Below are 21694 nucleotides of genomic sequence, written 5' to 3'. Positions count from 1 at the left end.
GTGAGAAGAACAAGGGTTCGAATTTATACAATGCTACTTTCATTTTATAAGGAAACAGATGAATGTTTTAATGTATTAGGTATACAGTAGCTGCTAAATGGATTAAAATAGTACCTTTTTAGGCTAACAGAAACTTGTTGACTTTAGTTATGCTACATACATAAAAATTTTATATATCGTAGGTGTATTCTATTTCTTAAGTAAAGTTAATATGTTATCCAGAGCGGGGCTGGGCTGGCCTGGGCTAGCCTGAGATAACTTGTGCTGGCTTAGGCTAGTCTGGTTCTGGCTAGCCTTGGCTGGCTTGGGCTGGCCTGGGCTAGCCATGGCTAGCCTGATCCAGCTTGGGCTGGCTTAGGCTGGCCTTGGCTGGTTGAAGCTTAGCTGGTTATTTCAAGTGTCTACATGAAACCTGTCAGGTTACATAAAAATTACAGCGCAAAGTACCAAAATTGCTTGTAGATATTGCTGAAGATATTATTATTCTGATGTTGAGTCATACAGAATATCACGTTAACGTCAAAATTCTACGGAAGCTTATATCAAGTGTACAAGAAAGCTGGACAACTCCAATGTTATAGCAAACAGTATACTCACTGTGAAATTTAAAATTGTAGATATAATCTGGTCTTGTGTGAATATACATATGAATGAGTCCAGATATGTGAGTTCGCATGGCAACAGAGTCGACATGAGCTACAATAGGTGACACAACAGAGTCGACATGAGCTACAATAGGTGATACAACAGAGTCGACATGAACTACAATAGGTGATACAACAGAGTCGACATGAGCTACAATAGGTGATACAACAGAGTCGACATGAACTACAATAGGTGACACAACAGAGTCGACATGAGCTACAATAGGTGACACAACAGAGTCGACATGAGCTACAATAGGTGATACAACAGAGTCGACATGAGCTAAAATAGGTGATACAACAGAGTCGACATGAGCTACAATAGGTGACACAACAGAGTCGACATGAGTTACAATAGGTGACACAACAGAGTCGACATGAGCTACAACATGTAGCACAACAGAGTCGACATGAGCTACAATAGGTGACACAACAGAGTCGACATGAGTTACAATAGGTGACACAACAGAGTCGACATGAGCTACAATAGGTGACACAACAGAGTCGACATGAGTTACAATAGGTGACACAACAGAGTCGACATGAGCTACAACATGTAGCACAACAGAGTCGACATGAGCTACAATAGGTGACACAACAGAGTTGACATGAGTTACAATAGGTGACACAACAGAGTCGACATGAGCTACAATAGGTGACAGAGTCAATGTGGTATGTTAACAGTGACCAAGACTTTGCCCGATTACTGTCATTAGCCTAATAGCAAGTTAGCTTTGTAGAAAGTTAGCTATATAGAAAGTTGGCTTTCTAGAAAGTTAACTATGTACCTAGATGTAAATCATCGTTGAGCTTCATCAATAGCCCTAAAAGATTAAAGACTTCCTGTTACTCACGATTACAAACTTGTGGTAGGAACATACTGTTAGTACAACTGAGCAGAACTATAAATATTCCTGGCAATGCTAAACAGCTTTTACTAAATTAATAAAAATACAATATGCAGCTTTTATAGTATACCTATAATATAGCACTTCACGGTACAATATAACATTATTCACTATGAAATAATATATCATCACATAACCAAATGTAATCTATCATAATACAATATTACAATATGACATATTATAATATAATGTATTACGATAAATATAATAAACTAAAAATATAGTATAACATAATTATATATAATATGGTATGAGATAGTTTAATATAACAATAATAATATAACATAGGTACCACACCACAGCCATATAATGTAATCGAATTGAACATAATACAGACGCTCCCCAACTTACAAATAAGATACGCTTCGAACGGCTGCTCGTTAAGCGAATTTGTTCATAGGTTGTCTCAGTTTGTTATTTTATACGTAAGGTATGTTTAAGGATTATATAAGTATGTTTAAGGCTTGTATACGTAACCTAAATAGATTTGTACTGCATTTAAAGAACACTAAATAATAATAAAACAGAATGCTCTACAATTCCGAAGGCAGAAAGCCGCACTACTCAGAAAAAGGTGCGCAATACAAAATCTAACTTATGGCAACTTTAAACGAACATTTTCGAAATACGCACAATACCATTCGTATCTACCATTGTTCTTAACACGAATGTTTGTAAGTAGGGCAGTGTCTGCATACTGAACTATATCCAAGCAACTATAACTGAAATAGAGGATTCAACACGTAATCCTATAATGCTTTACAGGGAGTTACATAGAGAGCAGTTTTCATTACAAACTCACCAATCACCCACCTCATAATTATAACTGCAGTTACAAACAGGCTTCAGCAGTAATTGAATACATGTATTTGATTTTAACAGCTAATAGTTTAACATAACAAGACTGTAAGGCATATTATGCTAACCATGTAACCTATAGTGATATAGATTCATATCACTTAAGTTTACCAAATGTTGCATTTTATTTGGTTTGTCCAACTATTAACTAAATCGGCACTGCATAACTTTAACTAGAAGTAAGTTTCATGTTAAGGCAGCTGAAATCCCAAAACTCGGACTGACCTGCTTCAGGTGGCAGGTTTGACACGTATAACTCTGTACTATTCTCTGGCTTGTACGCAGGGCGTCCTGAAAACTCGGCAGTAAACTCTGTTAGAATTGAATCGTATTTATCTGACATGATCCATTGAGTTTTAACAGCATATGGTTTAAAAACCATGACTGTGAAATCACTCGCAATCTTGGCAGCTGCAGAGAAAATAAGAACTAAGAGGTCACTGAAGAATTACGACAACACGTCTAACAATAAATAAGCTCTTCTATTATAATAGTTCAAAACATAATTAGTTGAAACACTATAATTTACAAATCATTATTCAATTTTATCCATCAATCCAATCAATAGTCACAATGTTTATCGCAGGTCTTGTGTAGTGTTGGACAAAAATGACACATTGGAGACCACTTTTTAACCTGAAAATCTTATACGTGAATACACCGTAAAATTTTACCCTTCAATTTAGAAAATTTCCAGATGAAAACTTTGGAACTGAGACTGTAGAATTGTGGGTAAAACTAACTGCCAATGTCTGGTTGTGAAAAAGAATGACAGCCACCTTAATTTGAATCTCAACAACTCTACACTACTCATGATGGCTTAACAAAATACAACAGTAAGACAATGCGACAGCAGTTTTAATAGCACTATCTGGTACTATACTCCTCCTGTATCGTTCAGTTGCAAAAATGCTTTAGTCCTTGGAATGACTATTATTGATTACCAAATTTGGAATTTCATCCAGGTTTTCCAGCTATGAACTTCAAAATAATATTATGAGGGCTTTAAAAACTTGAACTAAAAGTTTAAATAATGCAAATATGGAGCAAGTATATTTCAAACAGATAATATTATGATGAAAATATGATATAATATTTTTAATATACTGAACTGTATCAAATATAAACAACTTATCATAAAGTAATTCATAAATGTAAAATTGTTGACATAAATAATTTGAAATATTATAATATTATTTAACAAAATGACATGAGTTAAATGTTATAATCAAACAGCAACTAATTTTTGTTCAAATTTTGCACCAAGTTGGCGTACTTATTAAAACTCAGCAACATTCATTCTGAAATACTAATAATGTTTTCATACAAATGATGTACACGTAAGTGTAGCTAGTAATAACGTACCTACAATCTATTATTCAGAATTTTTCTCAAAAAAACCATTTTTTTTTGACAAGCAAAAGTTGTTTTTATCAGACAAATGACAAAGGAGAATAATAATGGCAGAAGAATGAGACATACGCTCGCAGGAAGGCGCTGTACCATTCCATGTGCCTTGAGCAGTACACCTCACCCAGAGTCTCTCAAGACCTCCCCCGATGAGCACATGCTGAGGTGCACAAGTATAGGTCACTATACTGCCATACTCATATCTGCTGCCATTCTTCATCACATTCTTGCCTATTCCAGGGTCTCCACAAGCCACTTCTACAAGAGGTGGAACAGAGTAGCTGTACTATGTCACATTTAATTTGATAGCCAGTTTTTGTAGTAATAGAGGTAGTTAATTGTAATTAATTGATTATAATGAATTAATACAATATAATTCTTGTAATATAATATAATAAAAAATATATAATCTATAATATAATATTTACTCTAATAAGAACGGTATTTGTCTGGCCAATGTTGAAGGTTAGAAAAAAAAGTACATCATACAGTATTGAGACCACAACATTCTGCGTCACCTCCAGGTACACCACCACCTCCAGGCACACCGCCACCTCCAGGCACCTCACCACCTTCAGGCACACCGTCACCTCCAGGCACACCGCCGCCTCTAAGCACACCGCCGCCTCTAAGCACACCACCACCTTCAGGCATAGCGTCACTTCCAGGCACACCGTCACCTCCAGGCACACCGTCCCCTCCAGGCACACCGTCACCTCCAGGCACACCCATCATCTTTAGGCACACCGTCACCTCCAGGAACACCATCACCTCCAGGCACCCCACCACCTCCAGGCACACCCGTCACCTCCAGGCACACCCGTCATTTCCAGGCACACTATCACCTCCAGGCACACCATCACCTCCAGGCACACCACCTCCATCAATTGATCACCTTTTACAGATTTAGAATTGCTGTGCATATACTTATTTTTTGAACTTTATTGACACACCTGATCTTTAAAGACCTTGGGACTGCCAGGATACTTTTATATATATAAATCTCAAAGTTTGTCGTTTGTTTGTCCGGCTATAAAGATTTGTCACTGCTATATAGCAATGACAAATCCGTATCACAAAGGATTTGATCTAAGGACCTCCCACTCACCAGGTGACAACCTAACCGATTAAGCTACGTGACACGTGATGGATTCCATAGGTGACATGAGTTGTTATCTGGGATAAAATATGCATAGTACTCTGCGTTACGCAACGTCATTAAAGCTTGCACTCATGGCTCTTCGCTAGTAACGGTAATGCTAAAAGTAGTATTACCGATACTAGCTTACTCAAATTAGCCATAGACAATGTGCCACTCTAATGGCAAGTGGTAGGCAACTACATTACCTGCCACTGTTTATAAGATGTTTTTGATATCTGTGCAACGCCAGGCACTCGACTAATACTAGTATAATCTTCAACATAATAAGAGAGGTGTCCATCTGTCCGTCTGTTCAAAGCCACACAAAGAGCGTTAGGAAAAAAGTTGCCTCGCACGGAAATTGAACAATTTACAGTCCGGTAGTTTAACCACTACACCACTCAGTCACCTTGCTATGCAAGAAAATAACTATGGATATACTGATTACTCATTACGCTCTCTCACCGTGCACGGGACTGCCGAGTGCACCATTTTAGTATAATACAACAATATAGCACAATAGACTGTAACATAGTATACTATAATGTAGGATAATTTAGTGAAATAGTACAATTTAATATAATAAATATAATAGAATATATTTTAATGTAATAAGATATAGCATAATTACGGGTAATTTAATGTTTTATAACATCAATGATGCAGTAATCAGAAATTTGGTCTGATTTTAACTAAGTGAAACAAAACCTGAGATGACCGGAGACAGGTGTCTTCTAGTTGAATTAATAACATACAAGGAATAGGACGAGTTGTAAACCTGAGATGACCAGAGACAGGTATCTTCTAGTTGAATTAATAGCATAAAAGGAATAGGGCGAGTTGTAAACCTGAGATGACCAGAGACAGGTGTCTTCTAGTTGAATTAATAGCATAAAAGGAATAGGGCGAGTTGTAAACCTGAGATGACCAGAGACAGGTGTCTTCTAGTTGAATTAATAACATAAGAAGAATAGGGCGAGTTGTAAACCTGAGATGACCAGAGACAGGTGTCTTCTAGTTGAATTAATAACATAAGAAGAATAGGGCGTGGTGTAAACTTACTCCTTTTTAAGTGAACATTAATAAAAAAGTGACATCCTACAAAAATAATAAGTAAAACAACTTACTGGTGCATTGAAGAGCGGAGTCATTCCACCTGACATAAGCAGAATTGCTTCTAAAATGGCTAATAGTGGTCGAGCCTGAGTCCTCTGGCAAGAGACAACTGATGCGGCGTCTGGTTTTCGTCCCGTCATACACATGCCCTGGCTTACATATGTAGTCTACTGTGTCACCATAGAGAAATGTTCTACCGATACGGTTTTCTATATTGGCACCTGGCCCTGTCAACAAGGCAAAATAGCTTAGCCATACACCTATCAACTATACAAGATTGGGCAATGTATAGTATAGTTATAGGTCTATATGCTTAGCATACAATAAACAAAATCGCCAAGAGCACAATAGCTGATTTGACCATCAAGCAAAGTCCTTGGATTGATTGATGTTAACATACCTCAATATATGCTAATACACTTCAGTTGTTAAATATGTTAATATACTGTTAATATACCATAGTTGTTATATAACTTGTTCAGATGGATTCTGTATATTTTCATGTAGTTAACTAAAACAATGGAACAACTAAAAATCTCCATGTCCCAATTTTTTTGTAATCTGAGAATCAGTATGTTAACTTACTGCTGTTCAACATTTTTAATTGAATCTACATTAATAGAGACTGCTAACAGAACGCGTCAATAGTCACTATTAACAGGAAGTGTCTACAACTGTTAACAAGGAGTATTAATAGTGGATGTTAAAGGTCACTGTTAACAGGGAGTATTAATAGTGAGTGTTAACAGTCACTGTTAAAAGGGGGTGTAATAGTCACTGTTAAGAGTGCGTGATTCAGCATGTATGGAACACAGTTTGATTTCTTTCAGAAAACCACAACAGCTAGAGAATGTATCGTGAAGTTGTGTGTGCTACATATTTTACTGTCTCCAATCACTTACAACAACACTTGTAACTGCTAACAGTAAGTCAAGCTTTGAAAAAACTGTAATCGTTATAATCACCAGCAATAGCAAACACCTACTGTAATTGGGTCTACACCACATCACAGTGTCCCATTTTCAGCTCACTTTGGTTGTGACCAAGAGAGGAATCAGTATAATTATAACAAAATGATCAGCTGATTACCTGTTTAACAAACCAAGTTTTGTCAGCATCACTGCCTAATCAGAGGTTTCAGCTAGAAGAGTCCTACCTGGTTCACCGCAGCTCTGACGCCGACAGTAGTCTGGCGAATACTGATCCTTCCAGTCATTATTAGCTCCGCAGGTAAAAGAGTAGGTTAGAAGAACTCTCATGTCTCCCTCCATATTTGTGTTGACCTGGTACCCACTGACACACTCATAGTTTGCCTGATCGAGGTATTTTCCTACAGAAAAATGATGCTAATAGTACCTCAAGGTCATCTCAAGGTGGTACTGGTATCAACAGAGCTGTAGTTAAAAATTAAACCAGTTATAGAAAAGTATAAATGAGGAATAATAGTGTTGTCACCAGGTAACACAGATGCCGTGGCGAGGTAACAAAGATGCCATTGTAATGTAACACAGATACTATGGTAAAGTAAAAAAATGGGCAAGAAACTATTCTTGGTAAAATTTGTAATCTGTAAGTTTCATATCTGTAATCTTTTAAATCTTGTACGTTTCAATTATATTAAATAATTTCATATAGGTACATAAAACCTTTTTATACAATCCCAAAGATTAATCAGCAGAAATCAGTAAAAATAATAGAATTTAGCCGAACTAGCGATAATCTGGTCAATTTTAATTCTCATCATATTATTACTTAATGGACTTGCGTAAAACATTATAGACTCTGCACCAACACTTTGTCAACCAACACATATGTCAGGTTTGCTTTGGATTTAGCTATTATATAAGAGTTTATGTTTAGCAGCATAAAAACTGAGTTAATAAATAATTTTATTTTTATAAAATAGGAACATATTTAATGAAACTACAAGTTCTTAAATTGATTCGGGTAATGAGAGTCTCATAGTTTTGTTGCATCACTTCTGTTTAGTGAGTTTCGTTTATGTAGCCAGCATAATGTTCACATGTAAATAATTAAAATAGCATTCTAGCCAGCTCCTACATACATGTATATAAATAGACTAGCTGCCCTACCCGGTGTTGCCCGGGTAATACAAAAGTCTTTGGCTAGAAAATTGATTTGTATTTAACATATAACAACATTTGCCATTCTAACTTTCAAACTACATATCATGAAAGAAGTGTTTTGCGTAATTGATATACATTAAAAGAGAAAATAAAAACAGCTGTAAAGGTTTTCAAACTGTCAAACAACTTTTAAACTTCATATCATGCGAAAAGTGTTTCGTGCAGGTCAACTAAATCAAAAAAATAAAACGACTTTAAAAGGGTTTAGATATAAAAGTGAAATAATTAGCAAGTAATTGCTCAATAAATCGGTTTTGCTTCGATTAAAATAAAAGATGATTCGGTAATGATACAATTAATACGAACTGAGAAAACAAAATACAAATCCTGAATATGTAGAATTTATAATAACAATTTTTGCATAGAAACGCGTGTGCATAAAAAAGGTTACTGTTCCACCAGAAGCTATCCATCAAAACTTTGAATATGACATACGGAGACGATATAATTGTTCGCTTGAGAAGAATTGGCCTTGACCCCAGATATAGGAATTAAACCTTACAAAAAATATTTCTTAACAAGGGCATCGTAGCGCGTGGCCATTTCGGTAAAATAATCAGCGTGCGCTAAAGCTATAATTATAAACGGAATGACCAAAACACACATACTTTGAGAAATATATACATAGATTAGTTAACTCTGGCTATAAACCATATTGAGAACTTCCCATGACTGTTACTTGCATACTGTTTTATAGTTATAGTGCTTGGCACTTGATATACTGGATGCCCACTACAAGTCTCTCATGTGGTTGACAGTCATTGTCAGTGTTTAGCACACTGCTAGACAACTAACCAACAGTGTCTCTATTACTGGGGTCAACGCCGCTGACCCAGAAAGAATTAGTGAGAGGTTGGGGTGGTGAGCTTTGGCACGTAACTGGCTCACAGCTGGCAGGGTGCAGGTTAAGATCTGTACCATCTCTTCTCCAAACACCGTCATACGAGCAGGTGATATTGTAGTCTATGTGGTCATTGACACTGTACCCATGCTTGCAGCGGTATCTGTGGTAGCAGCAAACACTATGAAACCACATTGTTAACTCACTTTGTGTTAATACTCACTGTTAACAGTTCTTATTAACAATCATTAATTAATAATGCTTGTTACTGCTTATTGTTAGTACTTCCTGCAAACAATCATTATTAACACTCCTTGTTTATATCTACTATTAACACTCCTTGTTAACATTTATTATTAACACTCATTGACAATACTTTTAGTTAATGCCTACTATTAGCACTCTTTGTTAACACTAATTATTAACATTTCTTGTTAACACTAATTGTTAACACTCCTTGTTAGCACAAATTATTAACACTCCTTGTTAGCAATAGTTGTTAACACTACATGTTCATACTTATGATTAACAATCTTTGCTAACACTCTGTTAAGACCCAGTGTTAACACTAAATATTAACACTCCTTTTTAACACTAATTATTAACACTATTTGTTAAAACTCACAATTAACACTCCTTGTTAACACGAGTTATGAAAATTCCTCATTAACACTCATGATTAACACGCTTTGTTAGCAATAATTATTAACACTCATTAATGTGGAAAAAGGGCCAGATACCATAGTGGGTGTATTTTTAATTCCATTTTTATACACATTCACAATTGGTTTGACTATTTTATGCAAGATTAGGAGAAACCGGGAAAAAATGACACTTCAATTTTTCGCCAATGTTCTCGTCATTTTCCCCCAGTTTCCCAAATATATCGTGAACAAATACCTCACTGTAAAATACCAATGCACCGATTGAATGCCATTTCTCATATTGTTGAAGCGTATTCTTAATGGAACATAACGAACACTTGAATAAGATTTTGACTGGTGTCTGTCTAATTTTCAAACAAACAACTGACTCATTAGCTGAATGCGACACATGAGAATCTGTTAAGATCCCTGATAAAGTAACAACTGGATACAATGACAGATTCTCAGTTGCGTCATTCAGACCATAGTCTCACATTGCGCTACCTACATGTAAAACATCTGGTTTAATTGAATGATATCTGTGAATGTTATTTAAATTAATGCAGATTGAAGACCAACTTGTACACTCAAAATTGTTTACAATTATAGTTTATAAATCCTGTTCAGTGACCTCAATTACATCCACCTGTGTTACTCACTGTATTGTTTTAAAATTTCAAATATCATAACAATTTTTTTACCTCTATTTGTGCTTTTCATAACAAAAACAATAATAATAGTTTTTTATTGTGATAGGACATAATTCCGATTCCAATTCATAGTTACTTAGAAATTTTTTTCATCATCGATAAATATTTAATTTTTCTATGCAAACCTAGGTTAATGTTGCAATATAACGCACAGATCATCTAGAATGGCACGTTGAAGGTACGAGAGTTGACATGACACCTACTGGTACTTGTCACCAAACAGAGATGAAGCATTGTCCGAGGCTGACCAGCCCCAACTACCATGAGACTCATAGTCTATTAGTCGAACAAAGTTCTGTTCTATCAGCCTCCGATCATATTCATCAGGGTCCAACCTAGTGTATGCATCAGGACAAACTACAATATTAAGAAACTAATCTCTTCCATGGCAAAAATGTTTAGGGCTTAAAAAATAGTGTAAATTCTTACTTTGTAGAAGAAACTGATATACTCCTTAGCATAGCATCTCTGAAGAGAACAAACAACTTAGCATCATTATTCAAACTCATACACGTATGAGATAATGCCAAATATGTAGGCTGTGCTGTATTATAACAATATAACTCATATTAGTAAAATATATTATTATGATATGTCAGGAAAAAATACTTAAAAAGCTGCTAGATATTTTGGTAGTTCTGTAGACCTCTGGACACAAAACTTGTTTTGCAAGAGATGAACTTGAAGTTGTCAAAACTATTCTGCTAAAAAGGAATGTGGTTATTTGTTTCAAATCGTGGAAAAAAGTGTGTACACGAAAAGTCACAAATTAAACTAGCTGGTTTAGCTGAATCAATATTTTTTACTCTATTATGATAGCAGAGAATAAGGAGGGTTTACCTCTGGCATAGCACTGCAGAGGCGGTTGGTCCCACTCTCCATTCTCGCATGTAATCTGACCTATCTTTTGTGCATTAGCGGTCTTCTCAGCAACGAAACCATTGTCACATTCATAGTTGACTGATGAACCATGTTCAAATTGTACTGTAGGATCTGTTTTGCTATATTGGGAATGGGTTCCATTGTCTAAAAGTGATCATTATTATGAACAAACCCAAAAACCTACCATTTTTGTAAAATGATATGAATTTAAGCTTGGGAAATGGCAAGGTGAAAACCTTGTACTGATCGTTTAGTACATTTTGTAGCAATATGGAACATTGATCACAACTAAAGGCATAATTTCTAGTTATTTGACCGTAGATTGGTTTCGGTTGAAAATTTTCCCAAAATCTTTCAAAATGCTAAGTTTTATCAAAGTTAATTTAATGAACTAATAAAATTACAATAGGGTAATTTAAATTAACTTATTAAAGGGAATCCTAATTAAAATGCTAATTAGGGTACAGCCAAATATCTACATACTACATTCAAACCTTTACATACTATAGTCACACCTCTACATACTACATTCAAACCTTTACATAGTACAGTCAAGTCTCTGCATACCACAATCAAACCTCAACTCACTACAGTTAAACTTCTACATACTACAGTCAAACCTTTACATGCCACAATCAAACCTCCACCTACCACAATCAAACCTCTACACACTACCACTCTGTTACTATTAAACTTTTACAGACTACAGTCAAACCCTTACATACTACATACAAACTTAATACATGCTGCAGTCAAACTTCTACATACTATAATCCAACATGTGCATACTACAGTCAAACCTCTACATACTACAGTCAAACCTTTACATACATACATACGTACGTACATACGTACGTACATATGTACGTACATACGTACATACGTACGTACGTACATACATACGTACGTACATACATATGTACGTACATACGTACGTACATACGTACGTACGTACGTACATACATACGTACATACGTACATACATACATACATACAACAATTTAAATCTGAATTAAATTTTACAAAAACTCATATTTTAAAAACTTTTACTGGCTTTGATGTCTTTAATTAAAATTGAATAAAAAACTTTAATAATACTCTGTAGCTCTGGTGCAAGAACTTTTACTATGATAAGAGCCATGTCCATTCGTTTGTTCAAAGCCACCGTTAGAGGCTGGCAAAAAAGATTGCATCGCATGGGGTTTGAACACAAGTCTTTTAACATGCTAGTAACTATAGCAGAAACATACCTGGATCTGTACATTTCTTTGGGATGCATTGAGGAGCTTGACCAGGCCATGACCAAGAACCATTTTGTAGGCATGTTATATTCTTGAACTCACTACCATCAAAGTGTTCATAGCCTGTGTTACACTGGTATGTGTAGTAGTGACCGGGTATGATAAAAACTGTCACATTATTGAGTGCTGAGCTAAAGGCGATCCTTGCATATTGGGCCTCCCCAGGCTCTTCGCAGCAGTAACTAAAACAAAAACAAAGATCTATGAACGATGACCAAAGATATAAAGTTAAATGTAAAATAAGATATGAAGTTAATAACAAAATAACGCTGGCTCCTTGCTCAGCTTTTTCATTATTTAGAGCTAAGGCTATTCTTACAAAGGTTTTAAAAATCTATGATTCGGCTGAATTTTAAATATACCGCACTGTTCAAAAATGTTTTTGAAATTTGATCAGCTGTTGTTGACATTACCAGTGAAACCAAGGCAGTAATCACTGAAGTAGGTACAATGTACCTTATATTATTATTGTCTGTTGTTTCTCGGTCTGTTCGCTTTTTTTCATAAAGCAATGTTTAGTAAGCGATTGGCAGAATTTTTCTGAGGCTTTAGAAGGTGGTTAGAGCGTCAGTCTGATAAGCTAAATGTGATGGGTTCGAACCCCATATTGGCACTTTAATCAATTTACTCACTTTAACCACGAGACCCACTTTAGCCATTTTATTAATTACTGGACAGAATTTCATGATTACGTGAAAGCTCCAATCATTAAAACAATTACTATTGTAAAACAAAAATAAAAGGCTTCGACATCCTTTTGCATTTTACCATTTCCGAAAAGTGAACTTTGATTCAAAATTCATCTTTTATTGATGACCAACCGAATGCCCGGACTTGCATGAGTATTCAAATACAGCTTATAAGCAGTGGCAGCTAATCTAGTTGCCTGTCACTTGCCATTAGCCTGACACATTGCCAGTGACTACTAATTTTAGTAAGCCGCGATCTGTATTGCTGAACTTACTAATAAGAGCCATAAGAGCAAGCTTTAGTGACGTTGCGTAATGCAGGCTGCTATGGGTATTTTAACCGACATAACGACTTATATCGTTTAATGAATTCATTACATCTTGCGTAGCTTAATTGGTTAAATTATCCCCAGGCGAAAGGAAGGTTCCGAGATCAAATCCAGCAGGAAGCGGTTCTTACATTCCTAAATTTTAATAGCTATAGCTGAACAGACTGAATGATGGACTTTGAGATTTATATATACATGTATATATATATATATATAGATGAATCTGTGAGACCTCTTAAATGATTGTCAAATTTCAGATAGAAGGAATTTCAATGGAAATTATAATCTGTCCAATGAGGACCACTTATTTCAATGAATCAAATTTACATAAAATGTTTTACTTATTAATTATGAAGGCTTATAAACAGAAAGACAGAAAGAGAGGTTCGATTATCATTCACCTTGTGTAATGTAATGTGTATAATTGATGTTGAAGGATCATCTCCACATTGCCCAGACAACTCTGTCATAGTTAAGTTATTATTTAGATAACTTCTCACTTATTCAAAGTCTTTGATTTTTAAAATCTTTACAGTTTTAATTGATATTCCGTGATAATTTAGTAACAGTTCTAAAAAACATTACCTTTTTTCTATGACATCACCAGGACAATCATCTCCTCCGCAGAATGGGTAAGGACTATCACAAACATGGCTACGTTTTCGAATAAATCTACGATTACATGTTGTCCACTTTGTCCACTCGGACCAACCGCCATGTCTCATATGCTGAAGGCTTTTGCAGACGAACTCAAACTTGTTGTCGCATGTCACATTCAGCCACTTCCAAGCTCCATCACTGTGGAGAACAACATCTTTACTCCACATGAACGTTAAAGCTACTTAGCTTTCATCATTCGGTTAATATTCTCTATATATTGTGAGTAAACCAATGCTACCAATAGTGGTGTTATATATAATGCTTCTACATATTAAGATACTATTAGACAGCCAGTGAGTAGTTTGTACAAACATGAATATAAAAGTCTTTATAATATACCATAATGCAATATAATCCATTCTCATATATTATATAGTATAATATACTATGTTACAATATTACATGACATACTATAATATAGTAAAACATAATACACTAAATATAATATGTTTTCATACTATGTTATAATAGCATATGATGTATTATAATATAAAATATTGTGATACAATGTACTATAATCTCTTACGCTATAATATTTAAATTATAATATAATATAACAACGCACCATATCCTAAAATATAATACACTACATTATCATGTACTAGAAAAAACTTGCCACACACTGGAATTGAATTTGGATACTCCGTTGTACAGACCGGCATGCTAGACACTATACCATTGGCCACCTCACCACTTCATGGAATAATTATGGAGATACTGATCACTCATGATGGCCTCTCACAATGCACAAGACTGCTAAGCTTACGAGTGTGTTATGTGTGGTATAACATATAAACATGATAAATATGATAAAATATAGTGAAATATACCACAATATAATGGTATCTTCTAGTATAATGGTATACTAGAAGATTACATAATAATAGTATAATATGCCAATAGTGTAGAATTACCTCATTGTGTTTCATTATTGGCCCATTATTATCAGATAAAATAATAAAACCCATAACTAATAATGAATACACAGACTGGTGTTCTATACTTTAAATACAGGTTACCTGTAGTTAGCTGCTATGCAGAGGTCTCGGTGATGTGGCAATGCATGGTTTCCTGTCACGTCCCAATTACTATAGCCAATTATATCTGTAGTTTGGTTCCATCCAAGGTACCAACTGAAGGATGTTTCTTAAAATACACGTGTCTTGAATTATTGCTTATAAAAGGAGATAGGAAGTTGTGATAAACAAATAATTGAGCTCGAAAACAGAAAAGGTCAAACAAAGCCCTCCTGCCTTGCAAAGATTCCTCAAATGCTACAATTGTGTTTGTTGGTTCAATAACTGCTGTATAATGCACAGCAACTATTATAACAAGCTAGCAAGTTACAAAAGGTGAAAACACCAATAAGGAAGAGGATTGGATCAGTTAAAGTTTAGCATGCTATGGGTCAAGGACAAATTATACCAATTAAATGGGTTGTACAAACTGAAAAAGATCAAGGCAGCACAAGTTACATACAAGGTAGCCATGACATAAATGGAATTAATGAGCACTTGAGAAGGTTGGATGGAAAGAGAAGGCGCAATGAAGGTAGGAACAAACTTTACTACCTTGCATGCCCTTTCTGCCAGCCAACCAGAGGACACTCCTCTCAGCCTGTGGTTCTAGAATACTACTCGTAAGAAAGTTGAACTCCTCCTCATTCTCTATATAGAGCAATGAACCATTACACGTTTGCATAGCCTCATCCCATGTCTGGCCTCGGTGATAAAGCTGATAGCAGTGGTTAGTGCCTCCATCTCGCAAAGGGTAGTGTAGCCTGAAAAACACAGGATATAACTTTAACTAACTTTCCATATCTGCATATTACATATATAATAAATAGGGCGGTAAATCAGATGTTTTTATGTCAATAATGGCCAATTTGTCTTTGGTAGTTTTTCAATATATAAAGTCAGCATAAAAGATATGAAAACTGCTGAAATGTACAAAAAAATTGAAATGTGTTCAAGAGAGCAATCTTAACTATGATAAGAGCCATATTTGTCCATCTGTTCATCTGAAGCTATGCTAAGAGCAATAGGAAAAAAGATTGCACCCCTCCAGAATTGAACTCACATCTGTCACTTTCTCACCAAGCACTAGGCCTATCTAGGCACCTTGGCCTATCTTGGCCAATCGATCATCTTTCCACATGTAAGAATAATAATTTGTACAGATAATTATTAAACATGATGGTCTCTCACGACGCACTGGATTGCTTGGATACTAGTACTAACAAACTCTGTTGTTAGTGCTACAAAGCTTTGTAGCTCTCTGGTTGAAAGACTGTCGCATAAACTAGACAATAGTAGTTAGGAGTAAACGACTCCATAGTTTGCTATTGCACATGCACTTCACAGCTGGCTAGACTTTACAATAGTACCCAAAGTTGAGTAATGAACAAGCTAAGACTAAAACCTCTTTCAATCATTTCGCTTCAGCAGATGTCTTTGATATTCTGGGGGTCGGTTCCTTGGTGTAGTCGACTTTAAGAAATTATTTGATGAAGTGTTACAATGAGCACATCTACACAGATAATTTACAGCATTTTATGATTCTAGTATAACATATAAAAATGCTGCAACATGAACATAAGTGTTCTTCTCTTTTTACTAACTTATCAAGTTATTTGCTATTACCTTTTGAAATCTCAATATCTCGCATAAAGAGCTTCTAGCTACAAGAGCTCTTTATTATCATTATTAAAGTTTTGTTTTAGGGACTATGTTATGTTATGAATTTTTGTATCAAAAATTTCATTCTAATCCCATCAATACCATCACTCATAGTCATTTAGACCATGATTTTAAAAGCTGTATCCTAACTCAGACCAAATACTGCAAACCCCTCCAAACTCCAAGCTCTACGACACTTTATACCCCTCGTCTTCCTCGCTGTCAGTTTATACCTCTAACACATCTTTACCATCTATTTCACCAACTAATATTTGGGCCTCGAAAGAAATATCTGGCTTTACCTTTCATCTCTTTTACATTTCTGGTTTCATTCATTTATTACGTAACCACCCTCATCAATGTATTGTTCACGTGTAAACCTTTAATTAGTATTTAACCACTTGTAGAAAACTGTTAGGCCTGTCAAAATCTAACAATTATTACATGTTTCTAATTGTTTATTTAACAACTATCACCTGTTCCCAACTGTCTATCTAACAACTAGCACCTGTTTCAAATTGTCTAAGAATAGCAAAAAGGTGTATCAAGCAATCAAATGAAAAGTGATTGTCAAATTCCACAATTTTTGCTGCCAAATGTTGCCCAGATTACACATTAGATTCTTTTGGCATCTTATGAACGGATGACACAGTACCCCTGCTGCCAATCTGTGAGACACACTATATAAACTGAGGAAACGTACCAGTCCATAAAAATATTGTTGATCGGTTGACAGACTCCTTTAGTGTTTTTATCATAGTCGAGGCCGACCCACGCATCATTTTCATCACATCTGAGAGTGATGATGGTGTCGTTGCCTCTTGGCTCTCTGAAACCAGGCTGGCAGCGATAGGTAGCCACATCCATAAACCTGCTGCCTTCATACTACAGTTAGAAAAGATGAAGGAGCTGCAAGGTTACACTATGTCTACAGAATAAGCCAACTACTGTCTCTATTGTGTTAGAGAGCTTTCTGACGTACGAATCTAGATTTTGGTTCGCGAATCAATTGTTATATTGCTTTTGTATAATTCACTGTCACTTTTGTCATCAATCCTTCAGCTCAAAACTTTTAACAATTTATAAACATACAGCAGCTGGACAAGCTGCTATCCACAAGTTTTTAACAAATTCCACATTCTTGAGATCATGACTAAAAATTTTTTCAGTTAAATATTTACTTTGTTTTATTTTGCAGCAAATGTGTAATTTATTATAATCTTTATTATAATATTTTAAGCTGAAAAGTTATGACACCCTCTCCTATCTAAAATTCCGATAAATTGGTAAAACAGAGTTTTAAATTATAGTTTTGATGAAATTTACTGCTATAGGTTAAATTGTAAGATGGTAGATACTTGCATAAATACTTTGTTAACTCTGAATGAAATTAAAAAAGTCAAATGTTTTACAAAAAAATTTTGAAATTTTTTTTTCATCAAAAGTTTTCGAATACCAAGCTTAAAGTTGCTATTTCAAACGTTTCTGTTATATGATTTAGTCACGCAAGTATCTCTACAATCAGAGATCGTTCATGTTCTTGAAAAAAAATGCACAATGAAACTTGAGATAGTAAAATTAATTTTATAATCCGCATATTCACTCAGTTAATCATAGTTTTAAGGCTTGCAGAAAAAACGTCAAAAGTACACGAATGATTAAGACTACGCACTTCAGGCGGTTTAGCATGCACTCCGAGAGGCGGCGTACCGCAGTCTACCGGCGAGCAGCTTGCTGGTACGGCAGGTGACCACTCAGGCTGGCCTCCTGTTCCATTGGTACAGGTGAGGTTTGTAATAAGGTATCTTGTTGTGGGGTGAGTATAACCTGAGTTGCATTTTAGCTCTACACGTTGCCCTTCATATGCTCTTGTCTGATAGTTCCACGTCTGAAAACACGAAAATACAAACTTTGAAAAATTGTGATATATCTAAACCTAAAGTGAGACTCATGCAGTACCGCAATATCATCACAGTAATACCTGTAAACAAAAGTCAATGATAATCGCTAGAGGTTATATAAGTCACAAAGTGATGAATGTCAAGTCTATACCAATGGTGAGAAAACTCTAGAAAAAAGTTGATTAAACCTTTAGTGAGCTATTTAAGCTGGCGCTGCAAGTTTTATTTGAACGTTTGAAAAATTATGTCATTTTGGGCAGCATAATAGGCAGGTTGGTTCAATTCAGCAGCTCGAACATTACTGATTATGATCAAACTTATTAGCCATCAAAAGGGATGATTTTTTTAAATTCTAAATGTTGTTATAGCATATCAAATGTTGTTATAGCATACCAAATGTTGTTATAGTATACAAAATGCTGTTATAGCAAACCAAAGGTTGTTATAGCATACCAAAAGTTGTTATAATATACCTAAGGTTGTTATAGCATACCAACGGTTGTTATAGCATACCAAAGGTTGTTATAACACACCAAAGGTTGTTATAACATACCAAATAATGTTATAGCATACCCAGCTGGTGCCTTAAAAAAATCATTCATAGCTTATTCATAGTTCCTTATTTATTTTGTTATTACTTGCACACCATACTTTACTTGTCTCACTGGCCATTCAATACTCAACAATAACTGTCTTAAATATCTCAGCAATATCTTGCAAACTGTTTATGCAAACATACACCGCAACAAACTTAACAGTAACCGACTAAATTCTTTTAATAGTCTCGATACTCATTTGAGAACTCTTTCTCTGCAATCTTTTTAAACAAAACTCAAAATAAACCTACTATCTTGAGCTAATAATATCATTTACCATATAGCCTCATCCATTATAATATGTCTACATTATACTTTTCCATAACTAGAAATCTGTTGTAATAGATATGCATAAGTATTTTCATAGGGTTTATCCTTGAGCACTTTTTTATACAAGACTCATATCAGTACGTAAAGCAGGTTTTTTGCATATTTTATGCTTTTAATTCCAACATTATTAATTAAGTTAAACCAATCATAAATTTTTTAAATTTTGTATAGTGCTATGTAGTTTACTTGATGTGGTACTTTGCGTAAAACATATTGTCAAACATGACTAATGCTTACATCAGTAAAGACTGTTCATATATATATATATATATATATATATATATATATATATATATATATATATATATATATATATATATATATATATATATATATATATGTATGTTATATGTATATATAACATACATATATGTTATATATACATATATAACATATATATATGTATATATAACATAACATATATATTATATATATATAACATACATTGTATGTTATATATATATATATATATATATATATATAATATATATATATATGAGGTGCTGCACATTGATGAGGCATTACATGTTGATGAGGTTTTGCATGTTGATGAGGCATTGCAGGTTGATGAGGTATTGCACTTTGATGAGGTATTGCATGTTGATAAGGTATTGCATGTTGATGAGGTATTGCACGTTGATGAGGTGTTGCATGTTGATGAGGCATTGCAGGTTGATGAGGTATTGCACGTTGATGAGGTTTTGTACGTTGATGAGGTATTGCATGTTGATGAGGTATTGCATGTTGATGAGGTATTGTATGTTGATGAGGTATTGCACGTTGATGAGGTTTTGTACGTTGATGAGGTATTGGATGTTGATGAGGTATTGCATGTTGATGAGGTATTGTATGTTGATGAGGTATTGCATGTTGATGAGGTATTGTATGTTGATGAGGTATTGCATGTTGATGAGGTATTGCATGTTGATGAGGCATTGCACTTTGATGAGGTATTGCACATTGATGAGGTATTGCATGTTGATGAAGCATTGTATGTTGATGAGGTATTGCACGTTGATAAGGTATTGCACGTTGATGAGGTATTGCATGTTGATGAGGTATTGCAGGTTGATGAGGTATTGCATGTTGATTAGGTATTGTATGTTGATGAGGCATTGTATGTTGATGAGGTATTGTATGTTGATGAGGCATTGTACGTTGATGAGGTATTGTATGTTGATTAGGTATTGTATGTTGATGAGGTGTTGCATGTTGATGAGGCATTGCAGGTTGATGAGGTATTGCATGTTGATGAGGTGTTGTATGTTGATGAGGTATTGCACATTGATAAGGTATTGCATGTTGATGAGGTATTGCATGTTGATGAGGTATTGTATGTTGATGAGGCATTGTACGTTGATGAGGTATTGCATGTTGATGAGGTATTGCATGTTGATGAGGCATTGCACTTTGATGAGGTATTGCACGTTGATGAGGCATTGCAGGTTGATGAGGTATTGCATGTTGATGAGGCATTGCACTTTGATGAGGTATTGTGTGTTGATGAGGTATTGCATGTTGATGAGGCATTGCAGGTTGATGAAGTATTGCATGTTGATGAGGCATTGCACTTTGATGAGGTATTGCACGTTGATGAGGCATTGCAGGTTGATGAGGTATTGCATGTTGATGAGGCATTGCACTTTGATGAGGTATTGTGTGTTGATGAGGTATTGCATGTTGATGAGGCATTGCAGGTTGATGAAGTATTGCATGTTGATGAGGCATTGCACTTTGATGAGGTATTAAATGTGGGTGCACTGACCAAGACAACTTTTCATAATCAAATTTTAGCTGTCATGTTTTCAAACTGCATTCAATGATTGATGGAATCATTTGAATTTGTTTGAAAGTTAATTCACATTTGTGTCAATGTAATGTATTAATAGAGGAAATTGCCATGAAACCT

The 21694-nt window shown here is 35.1% G+C and overlaps 2 protein-coding genes across 2 annotated transcripts in view; one reads left to right on the top strand and one right to left on the bottom strand.

Moving 5' to 3' along the window:
- LOC137391756 (tyrosine-protein kinase Src42A-like) overlaps positions 1 to 21694 on the top strand; it is a 216268-nt gene that overhangs the window by 129703 nt on the left and 64871 nt on the right. The gene's annotated exons all lie outside the window — the stretch shown is intronic.
- Positions 1 to 21694, bottom strand: part of LOC137390647 (uncharacterized) — a 33877-nt gene that overhangs the window by 10058 nt on the left and 2125 nt on the right. Inside the window, 11 exon segments of the mRNA XM_068076974.1 lie at positions 598 to 1290; positions 2636 to 2821; positions 3893 to 4078; positions 6188 to 6304; positions 7234 to 7407; positions 11260 to 11445; positions 12552 to 12784; positions 14206 to 14418; positions 15300 to 15426; positions 15852 to 16060; positions 17662 to 17843. Of these exon segments, the coding sequence (XP_067933075.1) occupies positions 598 to 1290; positions 2636 to 2821; positions 3893 to 4078; positions 6188 to 6304; positions 7234 to 7407; positions 11260 to 11445; positions 12552 to 12784; positions 14206 to 14418; positions 15300 to 15426; positions 15852 to 16060; positions 17662 to 17843 (2506 nt within the window).

Source organism: Watersipora subatra, chromosome 3, assembly GCF_963576615.1.
Source record: "Watersipora subatra chromosome 3, tzWatSuba1.1, whole genome shotgun sequence".
NCBI classification, from domain to species: domain Eukaryota; kingdom Metazoa; phylum Bryozoa; class Gymnolaemata; order Cheilostomatida; family Watersiporidae; genus Watersipora; species Watersipora subatra.
Note: the sequence above shows the minus strand (reverse complement) of the source record. Positions and strands in the feature narration are given on the sequence as shown.